The sequence below is a fragment of the Arachis duranensis genome, chromosome 7 (assembly GCF_000817695.3).
Source record: "Arachis duranensis cultivar V14167 chromosome 7, aradu.V14167.gnm2.J7QH, whole genome shotgun sequence".
In the NCBI taxonomy this organism is placed as follows: domain Eukaryota; kingdom Viridiplantae; phylum Streptophyta; class Magnoliopsida; order Fabales; family Fabaceae; genus Arachis; species Arachis duranensis.
The window spans coordinates 34,180,153-34,192,453 of NC_029778.3; the positions used below are offsets into that span (position 1 = coordinate 34,180,153).

The 12,301-nt window shown below is 39.2% G+C and overlaps 1 protein-coding gene across 1 annotated transcript; it reads left to right on the forward strand.

The window, feature by feature from the left end:
• Window positions 1-7,957: 7,957 nt before the first annotated feature.
• On the forward strand, window positions 7,958-10,011 carry LOC107458722 (uncharacterized). The gene is made up of 4 exons (XM_016076927.2): window positions 7,958-8,081; window positions 8,295-8,486; window positions 9,002-9,417; window positions 9,499-10,011. Exons 1-4 carry the CDS (start codon window positions 7,958-7,960, stop codon window positions 10,009-10,011), a joined length of 1,245 nt encoding a protein of 414 aa, XP_015932413.2.
• The last annotated feature ends 2,290 nt before the right edge of the window (window positions 10,012-12,301 follow it).

The following is a 12,301-nucleotide window of genomic DNA, read 5'->3' on the forward strand; positions in this document are numbered from 1 at the left end:
GGTGCCAGTTTGGGCGTTTAACTCCCATTCTTGTGCCAGTTCCGGCGTTTAACGCTGGGGATTCTGAAGGTGACTTTGAACACCGGTTTGGGCCATCAAATCTTGGGCAAAGTATGGACTATCATATATTGTTGGAAAGCCCAGGATGTCTACTTTCCAACGCCGTTGAGAGCGCGCCAATTGAGATTCTGTAGCTCCAGAAAATCCACTTCGAGTGCAGGGAGGTCAGAATCCAACAGCATCTGCTGACAACCACTTCCGTTCTACCTTAGATCGGGCGCATATCTCTTGGATTCTTTAATCAGAATCTTCGTGGTATAAGCTAGAATTGATGGCGGCATTCATGGGAATCTGGAAAGTCTAACCTTGTCTCTGGTATTCCGAGTAGGATTCCGGGATTGAATGACTGTGACGAGCTTCAAACTCGCGATTGTTGGGCGTGATGACAAACGCAAAAGAATCAAGGGATTCTATTCCAACCTGATTGAGGACCGACAGATGATTAGCCGTGCTGTGACAGAGCATTTGGACCATTTTCACTGAGAGGATGGGATGTAGCCATTGACAATGGTGATGCCCTACATACAGCTTGCCATGGAACGGAGTAAGAAGGATTGGATGAAAGCAGTAGGAAAGCAGAGATTCAGAAGGAACACAGCACCTCCATGCACTTATCTGAAATTCCCACCATTGAATTATATGAGTAACTCTATCTTTATTTTCTATTTTATTTATTTATTACTAGAAAACTCCATAACATTTATTATCCGCCTAATTGAGATTTACAAGATGACCATAGCTTGCTTCATACCAACAGTCTCCGTGGGATCGACCCTTACTCACGTAAGGTATTACTTGGACGACCCAGTGCACTTGCTGGTTAGTTGTGCAGAGTTGTGACTAAGTGTGATTCACGTTTGAGAGTGCTACCTAGCTTTTGGCGCCATTGTTGCTGATCACAATTTCGTGCACCATTAATGGACAGAGAGTCAAACATTATCTTGAAAGTAATTTTGAGCAAGAATGCTCAAAACTCATACTTAATTAGAGCTCAGTAATAGTCCAGCTAAAGACAATAAAGAAGCGCTTACTGGGAAGCAACCCAGCCATTTACAAAGCTTATTTATTAATTAATTGATTTTTACAGGTATATGTCAATTATCTTCAAGGTAAAATAGCAATTGCTTAAGTTCACAGAGTTACAGAAGGATCCAGAGGATAAAATAGCAAAAAGGAAGCTCACTGGTGCGAAAAAGCCAGTAAAAGCTATTTTGGGCATTGAACACCCAAAAGAAGCACCTACTGGGTGTTCAACGCCAGTAAGGATAGTCATCTGGGCGTTAAACGCCAGAAAGGAGCATCTTCTGGGCATTGAACGCCAGAAAGAAGCACCTTCTAGGCGTTCAACACCAAATTTACAGCGTCCTGGGCGTTCAGAAAAATGCCCAGTGACAAAGGAGTTCCTGGCGTTCAACGCTAGAAAAAAGCAACAGCTGGGCGTTAAACGCCCAGGAGAAGCTACACATGGGCGTTAAACGCCCAAAACATGCAGTGTTTGGGCGTTTAACGCCAGGATGGTGGGGAGGAAGTAAATTCGTTTTTACTTCAATTTTTTTTAATTTTTATGTTCCAATTCATGATTTCTTGCATAAACATGTTACAAATTCTCATCCTTTAATTCCAAAAATTTTTCCTAATTTCTAAAAACCATTTTTCAAAAATATCAAATGTATCTTAATCCATAAACACAAATCTTTTTCCAATCCAATCCAACTCTTTTTCATATTTTTTTAAAACTCAATTATCTTTTAAAATCTTTTTCAAAATAAAAATTCAGATTTATCTTTTTCAAATATCATTCTCAATTTTATTATTTAAAATTATATCCTTTTCTTATCATATTTATCTTTTATAAATCATATCTTCTATCTTATCTTTCTTCAATATTTTCGAAAACCCATCCCCTCCCTTTAAATCCACATTCGGCCTCCCTCCTCTCATCCACCATTCGACATTAGCTCTCCTTCTATCCTTCTCCTTTCTTTTCTTTTGCTTGAGGACAAGCAAACCTCTAAGTTTGGTGTGTTTATCCGTGATCACTAACCATACCCACTAAGATCATGGCTCCTAAAGGAAAACAACCCACTCTAAGAGGCAAGAAAGAGAGTATTCCAAAACCACTTTGGAATCAGGGGAAGTTCTTAACCAAAGAACATTCAGACCATTACTACAAAATAATGGGTCTAAGATCAGTGATCCCGGAAGTCAAATTCGATCTGAAAGAAGATGAATATCCAGAGATCCAAGAGCAAATTCGAAACAGGAGCTGGGAAATCCTAGCTAATCCTGAAACAAAAGTGGGAAGGAATATGGTTCAGAAGTTCTACGCTAATCTGTGGCAAACAAACAGGCAGAGAATATCTGGAACTGCCCTCTATGACTATCGGACCTTGGTCAGAGGAAAGATTGTTCACATCCACCCTGACAAAATCAGGGAGATCTTTAAGCTACCTCAGCTGAAAGATGACCCAGGGTGTCTCAAATCAACTCAAGAGAGAAGATCTCAGACCAGTAGCCAGAGGCTGGCTGGACTTCATTGGGTGTTCTATATTGCCCACTAGCAACCGTTCTGAAGTCACGGTTAAAAGAGCAGTGATGATTCACTGCATTATGTTGGGAAAAGAAGTAGAAGTTCATCAGTTAATTTCGTGTGAACTTTACATAATAGCAAACAAGAAATCCAAAGACGCAAAATTGGCTTATCCAAGCCTAATCTCTATGCTATGTAAAGATGCTGGAGTAAAGATGGGAATAACTGAATATATCTCAGTTGAGCAGCCAATCACCAAAATATCAATGGAAAAACAACAAGTGCAGGATGACCCCATCAAAAAGAGAGCACAGGAATTCCTCTCAGAAATCCCTTAATTTGAATACTGGGAACATCTTGAAGCATCTGTTACCAAGTTGCAAGAAGCTATGGACCAAATAAAGGAAGAACAGAATAATCAAAATAGCATGCTTTGCAAATTGCTTAGGGAACAAGAAGAGCAAGGGCGTGACTTAAAGGAACTGAAGAGTCAAAAATTATCTCCTGAAGGACCAAGCACCCCATAGACTAGAGGAACATCCACTTCCCAAAATAAAGGTTGTTGAGTTCTAATTTTAGCTTTAACTCTGTGATAGTTGTTATTATAGGAATTTACCTTAGAAGTTATATATAAGTAGTAGTAATTATTATATCTATTTTGATTTTATTTTCAATTAAGTTATAATTTATTTTTCTCATCATCATCAAACATGAATAAAATAGTATATTTTTAGAAAAAGGAGGCAATTTATATTTTTCGAGTATTTAATAAGGAAAATTCTAATTAATTATATGTGGTGGCAATACTTTCTGTCTTCTGAATGAATGCTTGAACAGTGCATATTTTTTATCTTGAATTTTATGAATGTTAAAATTGTTGGCTCTTAAAAGAATGATGAACAAGAGAAATATTATTACTGATCTGAAAAAACATGAAATTGATAAAGAAAAAGCAGTGAAAAAAAATACAAGGAATCATTGGATAAAGAAAAAGAAAAAGCCAATACCCCTTAAAACCAAAAGGCAAGGGTGAAAAGGATCCAAGGCTTTGAGCATCAATGGATAGGAGGGCCCAAGGGAATAAATCCAGGCCTAAGCGGCTAAATCAAGCTATCCCTAACCATGTGCTTGTGGCATGCAGGTCCAAGTGAAAAACTTGAGACTGAGTGGTTAAAGTCGTGATCTAAGGCAAAAGAGTGTGCTTAAGAACTGTGGACACCTCTAATTGGGGACTCTAGCAAAGCTAAGTCACAATCTAAAAATGTTCACCCAGTTATGTGTCTGTGGCATTTGTGTATCCAGTGGTAATACTGGAAAACAAAGTGCTTAGGGCCACTGCCAAGACTCATAAAGTAGCTGTGTTCAAAAATCAACATACTAAACTAGGAGAATCAATAATACTATCTGAATTTTGAGTTCCCATGGATGCCAATCATTCTGAAATTCAAAGGATAAAGTGAGATGCCAAAATTGTTCAGAAGCAAAAAGCTACCAGCCCCGCTCATCTAATTAGAATATGAGCTTCACTTAAAACTCTGAGGTATTATTGCTTCTTGATTTCTTTTTATCCTATTTTATTTATGTAGTTGCTTGAGGACAAGCAACAGTTTAAGTTTGGTGTTGTGATGAGCGGATATTTTATACGCTTTTTGGGGGTAATTTCATATAGATTTTAATATGTTTTAGTTAGTTTTTAGTATAATTTTATTAGTTTTTAGGAAAAATTCATATTTTTGGACTTTACTATGAGTTTGTGTGTTTTTCTGTGATTTCAGGTATTTTCTGGCTGAAATTGAGGGAGCTGAGCAAAAATCTGATTTAGGCTAAAAAAGGACTGCTGATGCTGTTAGATTCTGACCTCCCTGCACTCAGAATGGATTTTTTGGAGCTACCAAAGTCCAATTGGCGCGCTCTCATCAATTGGGTTAGAAAGTATACATCCAGGGCTTTCCAACAATATATAATAGTCCATACTTTGCGCGAAGATAGATGACGTAAACTGGCGTTCAACGCCAGTTCCATGTTGCAGTCTGGCGTTCAGCGCCAGAAACAGGTTGCAAGTTGGAGTTCAACGCCAAAAAACAGGTTACAACCTGGCGTTCAACTCCAAAAACAGCCTAGGCACGTGAGAAGCTTAAGTCTCAGCCCCAGCACACACCAAGTGGGCCCCAGAAGTGGATTTTTGCACTATCCATCTTAGTTTACTCATTTTCTGTAAACCTAGGTTACTAGTTTGGTATTTAAACAACTTTTAGAGATTTATTTTGTATCTCATGACATTTTTAGATCTGAATTTTATACTCTTTGACGGCATGAGTCTCTAAACTCCATTGTTGGGGGTGAGGAGCTGTGCAGCGTCTCGATGAATTAATGCAATTATTTATGTTTTCCATTCAAACACGCTTGTTCTTATCTAAGATGTTCATTCGCACTTCACTATGAAGAAGGTGATGATCCGTGACACTCATCACCTTCCTCAATCCATGAACATGTGCCTGACAACCACCTCTGTTCTACATAGGATTGAATGAGTATCTCTTAGATTCCTTAATTAGAATCTTCGTGGTATAAGCTAGAATTGATGGTGGCATTCATGAGAATCCGGAAAGTCTAAACTTTGTCTGTGGTATTCCGAGTAGGATTCTGGGATTGGATGACTGTGACGAGCTTCAAACACGCGAGTGTTGGGTATGATGACAAATGCAAAAGAATTAATGGATTCTATTCCTACATGATCGAGAACCAACAGATGATTAGCCGTGCTGTGACAAAGCATTTGGACCATTTTCACTAAGAGGATGGGAAGTAGCCATTGACAACGGTGACACCCTACATACAGCTTGCCATGGAAGGAGCCTTGCGTGTGTGAAGAGGAATACAAGAGAAAAGCCTGAAATTCAGAAGACAAAGCATCTCCAAAACTCTAACATATTCTCCATTATTGCACAATAAGTATTTATTTTATGCCTTTTGACTTTTTACAATTAAAACGAAAGAACCCTCTTGGCATCCTGACTAAGATCAACAAGATAACTGTAGCTTGCTTCAAGCCAACAATCTCCGTGGGATTCGACCCTTACTCACGTAATGTATTACTTGGACGACCAAGTGCCCTTGCTGGTTAGTTGTGCGGATTGCAAAAGTGTGATTGCAATTTCGTGCACCACCCTTTGACAGAGGGTTAGTTACCCAAGGAAAAGTGAAAGGAAAACAAGATGATGATATTACAGAGGAAATTAGATGATCCTTTCTTTAAGCTATGCTCACTTATTTATAGCCTAATTTTGAATTTCAAATTCCAAACTAAACTAATCTTACTTTTTGGAGAGAAAGATAAGATAACCACTTATCTTCTGGAGAGGAAAACAAGATAACTGCTTACTGATAAACCCCAATTTTGTGGTTTATCTTGTGCTTAATTTGGGGTTTTTTGTCAATATTTCTCGCACTTATTCACAAGAAATACATGATTTTGTGTTCACTTCCTAATACTGTTCCATAATAGAAAACATGCTTATTTTGCCTTAGAATTGCTATATTTTGATCCTCTTTATTGCCAATCGATGCCGTGACATATTTGTTGAGTGATTTCAGAATTAATAAAGTAAGAATGGCCTAGAAGAGAGAAGGAAAGCATGCACAAGAGGAAGGAACATGAAGATTTGGATTTTGGGAACTGCAGCATCGACGCGCACGCGCACATCACGCGCACGCGTGGATGAGGATAGCTGGAAGCGGCGCGAAAGGATGGACGCATCCGCGCAGGCCAGAGAATTCCAACTGATGCGCACGCGCACTTGGCGCGCACGCGTGGATCACAAAAGCAATCGGCGAGCACGCACGCATGGCACGCACGCACGGGAAGCTGCACGTAACCTCCTTAAAGAAAATTGTGCTTGGCGATTTCTGAGGCTGATTAGGCTCAATTTCAAGCTGTTTTCGCATGGAAAAAGACCTAAGGATGCTAGGGAGAAGGGGGGATCAATCATTTTTACACTAAGACACATTTTTTAGTTTTTTGGGTTCTTTGTTCTTCTAGAGAGAGAAACCCTTGTTCTTCTCTAGATCTAGCTTTAATTTGATCTTCCTTTGTTGAGTCTGAATTAGAGTTTATTAATTACTAGTTTTGATTGTTTAATTTGAATTCATTAGTATAATTTTTCTTAGATCTTGTGTTAGTTTATGGGTTCTTGTCAATTGTCACTTTATACCCATTGCATGAATATTGTGAATCTTGACTTGTTGATGTTACATTGATGATTTCTATGCTTAATTGTGTTGTTTGAGTGATTGTAAGTTGATATTTGTTAGTGGGTATTTGTTAATTTCAATTCAATTGTAATTTGAACATGTCTTTTGTTAATGCTTACCAAGTGTTTGATGAATTATTTACCTTGATTATGGAGTAGTTCTTTTTACTCTTGGCCTAGGCCATAGGAATTGGGTAAACTTGAGTCACTGGGTCTAATGGATTTGATGATTTGGGAACCCTTAGTGGTCAATTTGATAGCCATTGACACTAGCCTACTATTAGGTTAATTAATAGTGAGGTTAGACCTTATGGGTAGATGTTGACCAAGCCATTAACTTACTTCAAGTGTAGAAGTAGATTTAATGAGTTTGGCTCCTCATAATTGTCAAGATATGGTTATTAGACAAGGATAGTGACCCCAATTCCCATGCCTAGCCAAGAGTTGCTTTTATTATTCATATTTGAAAACTCAAATTCTTAATTGTCCAGCTTTAGTTGTAGTTATTGTTTAGTTGAGAGTAGAATTAAATTGAATGTTATCTTCTTAGTTTGAAATTGCTCACATCTTGCTCAATTATTTGAATTAGTTCTTTGCACTTTATATTACTTGTTTGCTAAGATTCCTATTTTACTTTCTTGCTCATGACTTACAACCCTGGATTTCTAACCAATGTTGAAGCACATGTTTGCCCATTCCTTGTGAGACGACCCGAGGTTTGAATACTTCAGTTACTTTATTAGGGTTGAACTTGTGACAACCAATTCCTTTCTAAATTTGATCCTCGAGGATTGTTGTTGGTAGAGCTATACTTGCAACGCAACTTTATTGAGAAATTCTCTTCCGACATAGTCCACGGGTGTCCATCAAATTTTTAGCACCGTTGCCGGGGAATGGTTGCAACATATGCCTTGATATTGGTTATGTGAATATGTGAATATTGTAGATAGTTTGTTTGCTTTCAATACTTAGCTATAGCTTAGCTTCTTTTATTTTTGTGCTATGACTCTCAAGTTTGATGACTCGGTCTCAACCGAATTCTAGCTTAGCCGATTTTGATCCCGAGATTGAAAGAACTTTATTACACACTCGGTAAGCTAGACGGCGGTTGCACTATATGGCTAGTACTTCGGCCTCTCTTGAGGAACATACCGAATCACTAGACGGTACCGAGAGTGACTTGGAGTCTGCTACTTCTTATTCTTCTGTTGGCACTACTAATACATCTTTACATCCTACAGGTGAACCACACATGGCGGAGCCACGCCGGATCACTTTACATGAGCAAGGAGCTCCGGATATTGTACTTCAACCATTGCAAGCAAGGTATCCTAACCTTGATCCAAACTTTGAATTGAAGAGTAGCTTGATAAATCTACTACCTAAGTATCATAGGTTGCTGGGTCAAGACCCCATCTGACATCTAAAGGATTTTTAAGTTGCTTGTTCTACAGCTCGAAGGCATGGAGCCGATGAGGTGGCTATCATGGTTTTTTCCTTCCCTTTCTCTCTTGAAGCGCAAGCAAAGACATGGTTCTATTCGCTACCAGATGAGATTGTTACTTATTGGGATTTCTTGAGAAGAGAGTTTCTAGATAAATTCTTCCCACCAGAGAAGACCGACTATATCCGGAAGGAGATTTCGGGTATAATGCAAAGAGACCAAGAGAGTTTGTACGAGTATTGGTAGACCCTTCCTTAAGATCTCTAAATTCAAGTTAGATTCCTTCACCGTTACATATTCCTTTGAGGTTGGGGACAAGACAATCAAGTTCAATTTAGAAGAAGCTGATTAGGATAGAGATCCTTGACCACCAACCCTTGCCAAGACCTTTTTAGGCCTTAGTTTACTTTCTTTCCATTTATCTTTCATGCTTCATATCAAAACCCCAAAATAACTCACAACCAATAACAAGACACTCTATTGTAATTCCTAGGGAGAACGACCCGAGGTTTGAATACTTCGGTTTATAAAATTAGGGGTTTGTTACTTGTGACAAACAATTTTTTGTACGAAAGGATTATTGTTTGGTTTAGAAACTATACTTTACAACGATAATTTATTTGAGAAATTCTAAACCGTCAAAAATTCAATCGTCAGAAGCCACGAAGCATCCTCCTGAAGAGCATTCCGTTCTCTGATGTGATGTAATTGATGAAGTGGTAGCGGAAGTGCAAGAAGAAGACCATAACAAGTTGTGCTACCATGTTATTGAAGAGACGGATTACCAAGAGGGTGAACATGAAAAAGTTGTTGAGAATGAACTCTGTGAGCTTGACGAAAAGGAACCTCAGCTTGAGGCAAAGAGTGAATTGAAGCCTCTCCCATCTCATTTGAAGTATGCTTTCTTAGAGGACAACCACAAGTTTCCGGTCATTATCGCTAGTGAGATTTCTAGTGAAGAAGAAGAAAAGCTCCTAGATGTTCTCAGAAAGTACAAGAAGCCAATTGGTTGGAGCTTAGCCGATATTGTGAGAATTGACCCTCGTAAGTGCATGCATCGTATATTTCTCCAAGAGGGAGTTAGGCCGGTTAGGCAACCGCAAAGGAGGCTCAACCTGACCATCCTCGATGTGGTAAAGAAAGAGGTCACTAGGCTACTTGATGCAGGTATCATATACCCGATTTCTGATAGTGAGTGGGTGAGCCCAGTCTAGGTTGTTCCTAAGAAATTAGGCATCACGGCGGTTACAAAGGATGATGGTGAAGTGGTCACCAAGAGAGTACAAAATGCATGGCAAGTGTGCATCGACTATAGAAGGTTGAATGCCGCTACAAGGAAGGACCACTACCCTTTGCCCTTTATCGACCAGATGTTGGACCGTTTAGCGGGTAAATCCCATTACTATTTTCTTGATGGATTCACTGGTTACTTCCAGATTCACATTGCTCCTGAAGATCAGGAAAAGACCATATTCACTTGCCCTTTTGGCACCTTTGCTTACAAAAAGATGCCATTTGGACTATGTAATGCACCCGTTACTTTTCAGCGGTGCATAACCAGTGTCTTTTCTGATCTAATGCAGAATTGTCTGGAAGTCTTTATGGATAACTTTAGTGTTTATGGAACTTCTTTTGATTGTTGCTTGGAGAACTTGGCTAAGGTCTTAGCTAGATGTGTTGACACTAACCTTGTCTTATCACCACTTTATCTCACCCCTCATCTGTGAGGGAGTTCCGCTCATTTTTAGGACATGCAGGATTCTATAGGCGCTTTATCAAAGATTTCAGCAAGATTGCTTTGCCATTGTCGCGCCTACTCTAAAAAGATGTGGACTTTGAGTTTGATAGTGAATGTGTGAAAGCTTTTGAAGAGCTAAGGAGAGCTCTTACCACGGCACCGATTGTGCGAGGCCCCAACTGGACGTTGCCATTGAAGATAATGTGCGATGCATCAAACCAAGCTATAGGTGCTGCGCTTGCACAGTGCGATGGTAAACTCCCTTATGTCATTGCATACTCTTCTAAAACACTTGATGCGGCACAACCCAACTATACCACTACTGAAAAGGAGCTCCTAGCTATTGTTCATGCTTTAGATAAATTCATATCTTATTTGCTAGGATTAAAGATAGTGGTATTGATGCAAGTGGAAACTGTCTCTCAACAAATTTCCTTCGGCAAGTGTACCAAATTTGTCGTCAAGTAAAAACTCACAATAGAGAGGTCGAATCCCACAGGGATTGATTGATCAAGCAACTTTAATTAGAAGAAAGTTCTAGTTGAGCAAATTCAGAATTTGGGTTGAGATTTGCAGAAATTAAAATGGCAGGAATGTAAATAACAGAAAAAGTAAAAGCTAGAATTAAAGTGCTGAAAGTAAATGACTAAAAGTAAATTGCAGAATTGTAAATGGGAATGGGGTGTTTGCTCATGAAAGTAAATGCAGAAACTAAAGAGAATGGGTGAGATCAGAATTGGGGAGTTCATTGGGCATAGGAGATGTTGTAATTCTCCGGATCAAGTTCATTTTCATCTCTTCCTCAATCAATGCACTCATTGATCTCCTTGGCAATCTTAATTGATTGAATTACAATTTCTTGCAATTCAATCTCTCAAATCTTGATCAATAGCCAATTCCTTGGTCAATTGCTCATGAGAAGAGATGAAGTGTGGTCACTGATTATACCACATGCATTTCCCAAATCAAGTATTGAGAGGATTATAGTCACATATCCATCCAAACCCAATTTGGTCCAGCATGAGAAAGCATTTCTAGCTTGATCTCTTCATTCCTCTTTCAAGGTTCAGAAGAGATCCAAGTTTGAATAGCTCCTTTTCCAAGATAACTACTCAATGGGATGAAGATGGAAAGATTTCAAGTAAAATCAAGAGAAAAGATAGAAGAAGAAGAATGAAAATTAGTATTGATCCATCAACTTACAACAGAGCTCCCTAACCCAATGAAAGGGGTTTAGTTGTTCATAGCTCTAGAAAATGAAAACAAAAATGGAGAATACATAATGGAACTAGAAGAGCAAAGTAAAAATACAGAGAGTAGTGCTATTTTCCCAAAACTTTTTCGACCACCAATAATTCAAAGCTACTCCTATATATACTACTCTTCTCAGCTTCTAGTTGGTTCTTCAAGTCTTGGGCCTTTAGATCTTGAGTTTGAAGCAGTTCTCTTCTTCATTTAGGCTTGGGTTTACTTGCAGAGAGAAAGTGTGAAGTGGGCAGAGACTTTAGCTCAGGACGTTAGGGGTGTTAACGTTTTAGTGAAAGAATGAGTTCGAGAACGTTAGTGACACTCAACATTGTCACTAACTTTCCAATGTACCCCTTTGCCTCACGTTAGATCCCATGTTAACTAGGTTAACGTGGCTTCTAACGTGGCCTTGCCATCCTTCGAGAATGTTAGTGACACTCAACATTGTCACTAACGTTCCAATGTGCCCCTATGTCTCACGTTAGAAGCTTAGAGTCCACGTTAACTAGGTTAACGTGGCTTCTAACATGGCCATTCTTAGCCATCCCCAACGTTAGTGACAATGTTGAGTGTCACTAACGTTGGCTCATCTTTCACTCATCATCGTTAGCCTTCCACGTTAACTAAGTTAACATGGCTCCTTGGGGTTTTGTGGTTGCTTCCAACGTTAGTGACAATGTTGGGTGTCACTAACGTTGTCGACTACCCTTGCCTCTTACGTTAGCTCCCACGTTAACCAAGTTAACGTGGGAGTTAACATGGTACATTGCACCTTAGGCCAACGTTAATGACAATGTTGAGTGTCACTAACGTTGGCTTCCTTCCCCCTTTTAATGTTAGAGGCCACGTTAACTAAGTTAACGTGGACTTTAACGTAGCCACTTATGATCATTGGCCAACGTTGGTGATAATGTTAAGTGTCACTAACGTTGGCTCAAAGTCCCTTCTTCACGTTAGAGTTCACGTTAACTTAGTTAACGTGACTCTTAACGTGGGCAATGATGGCTTCGAGAGCGTTATTGGCAATCACT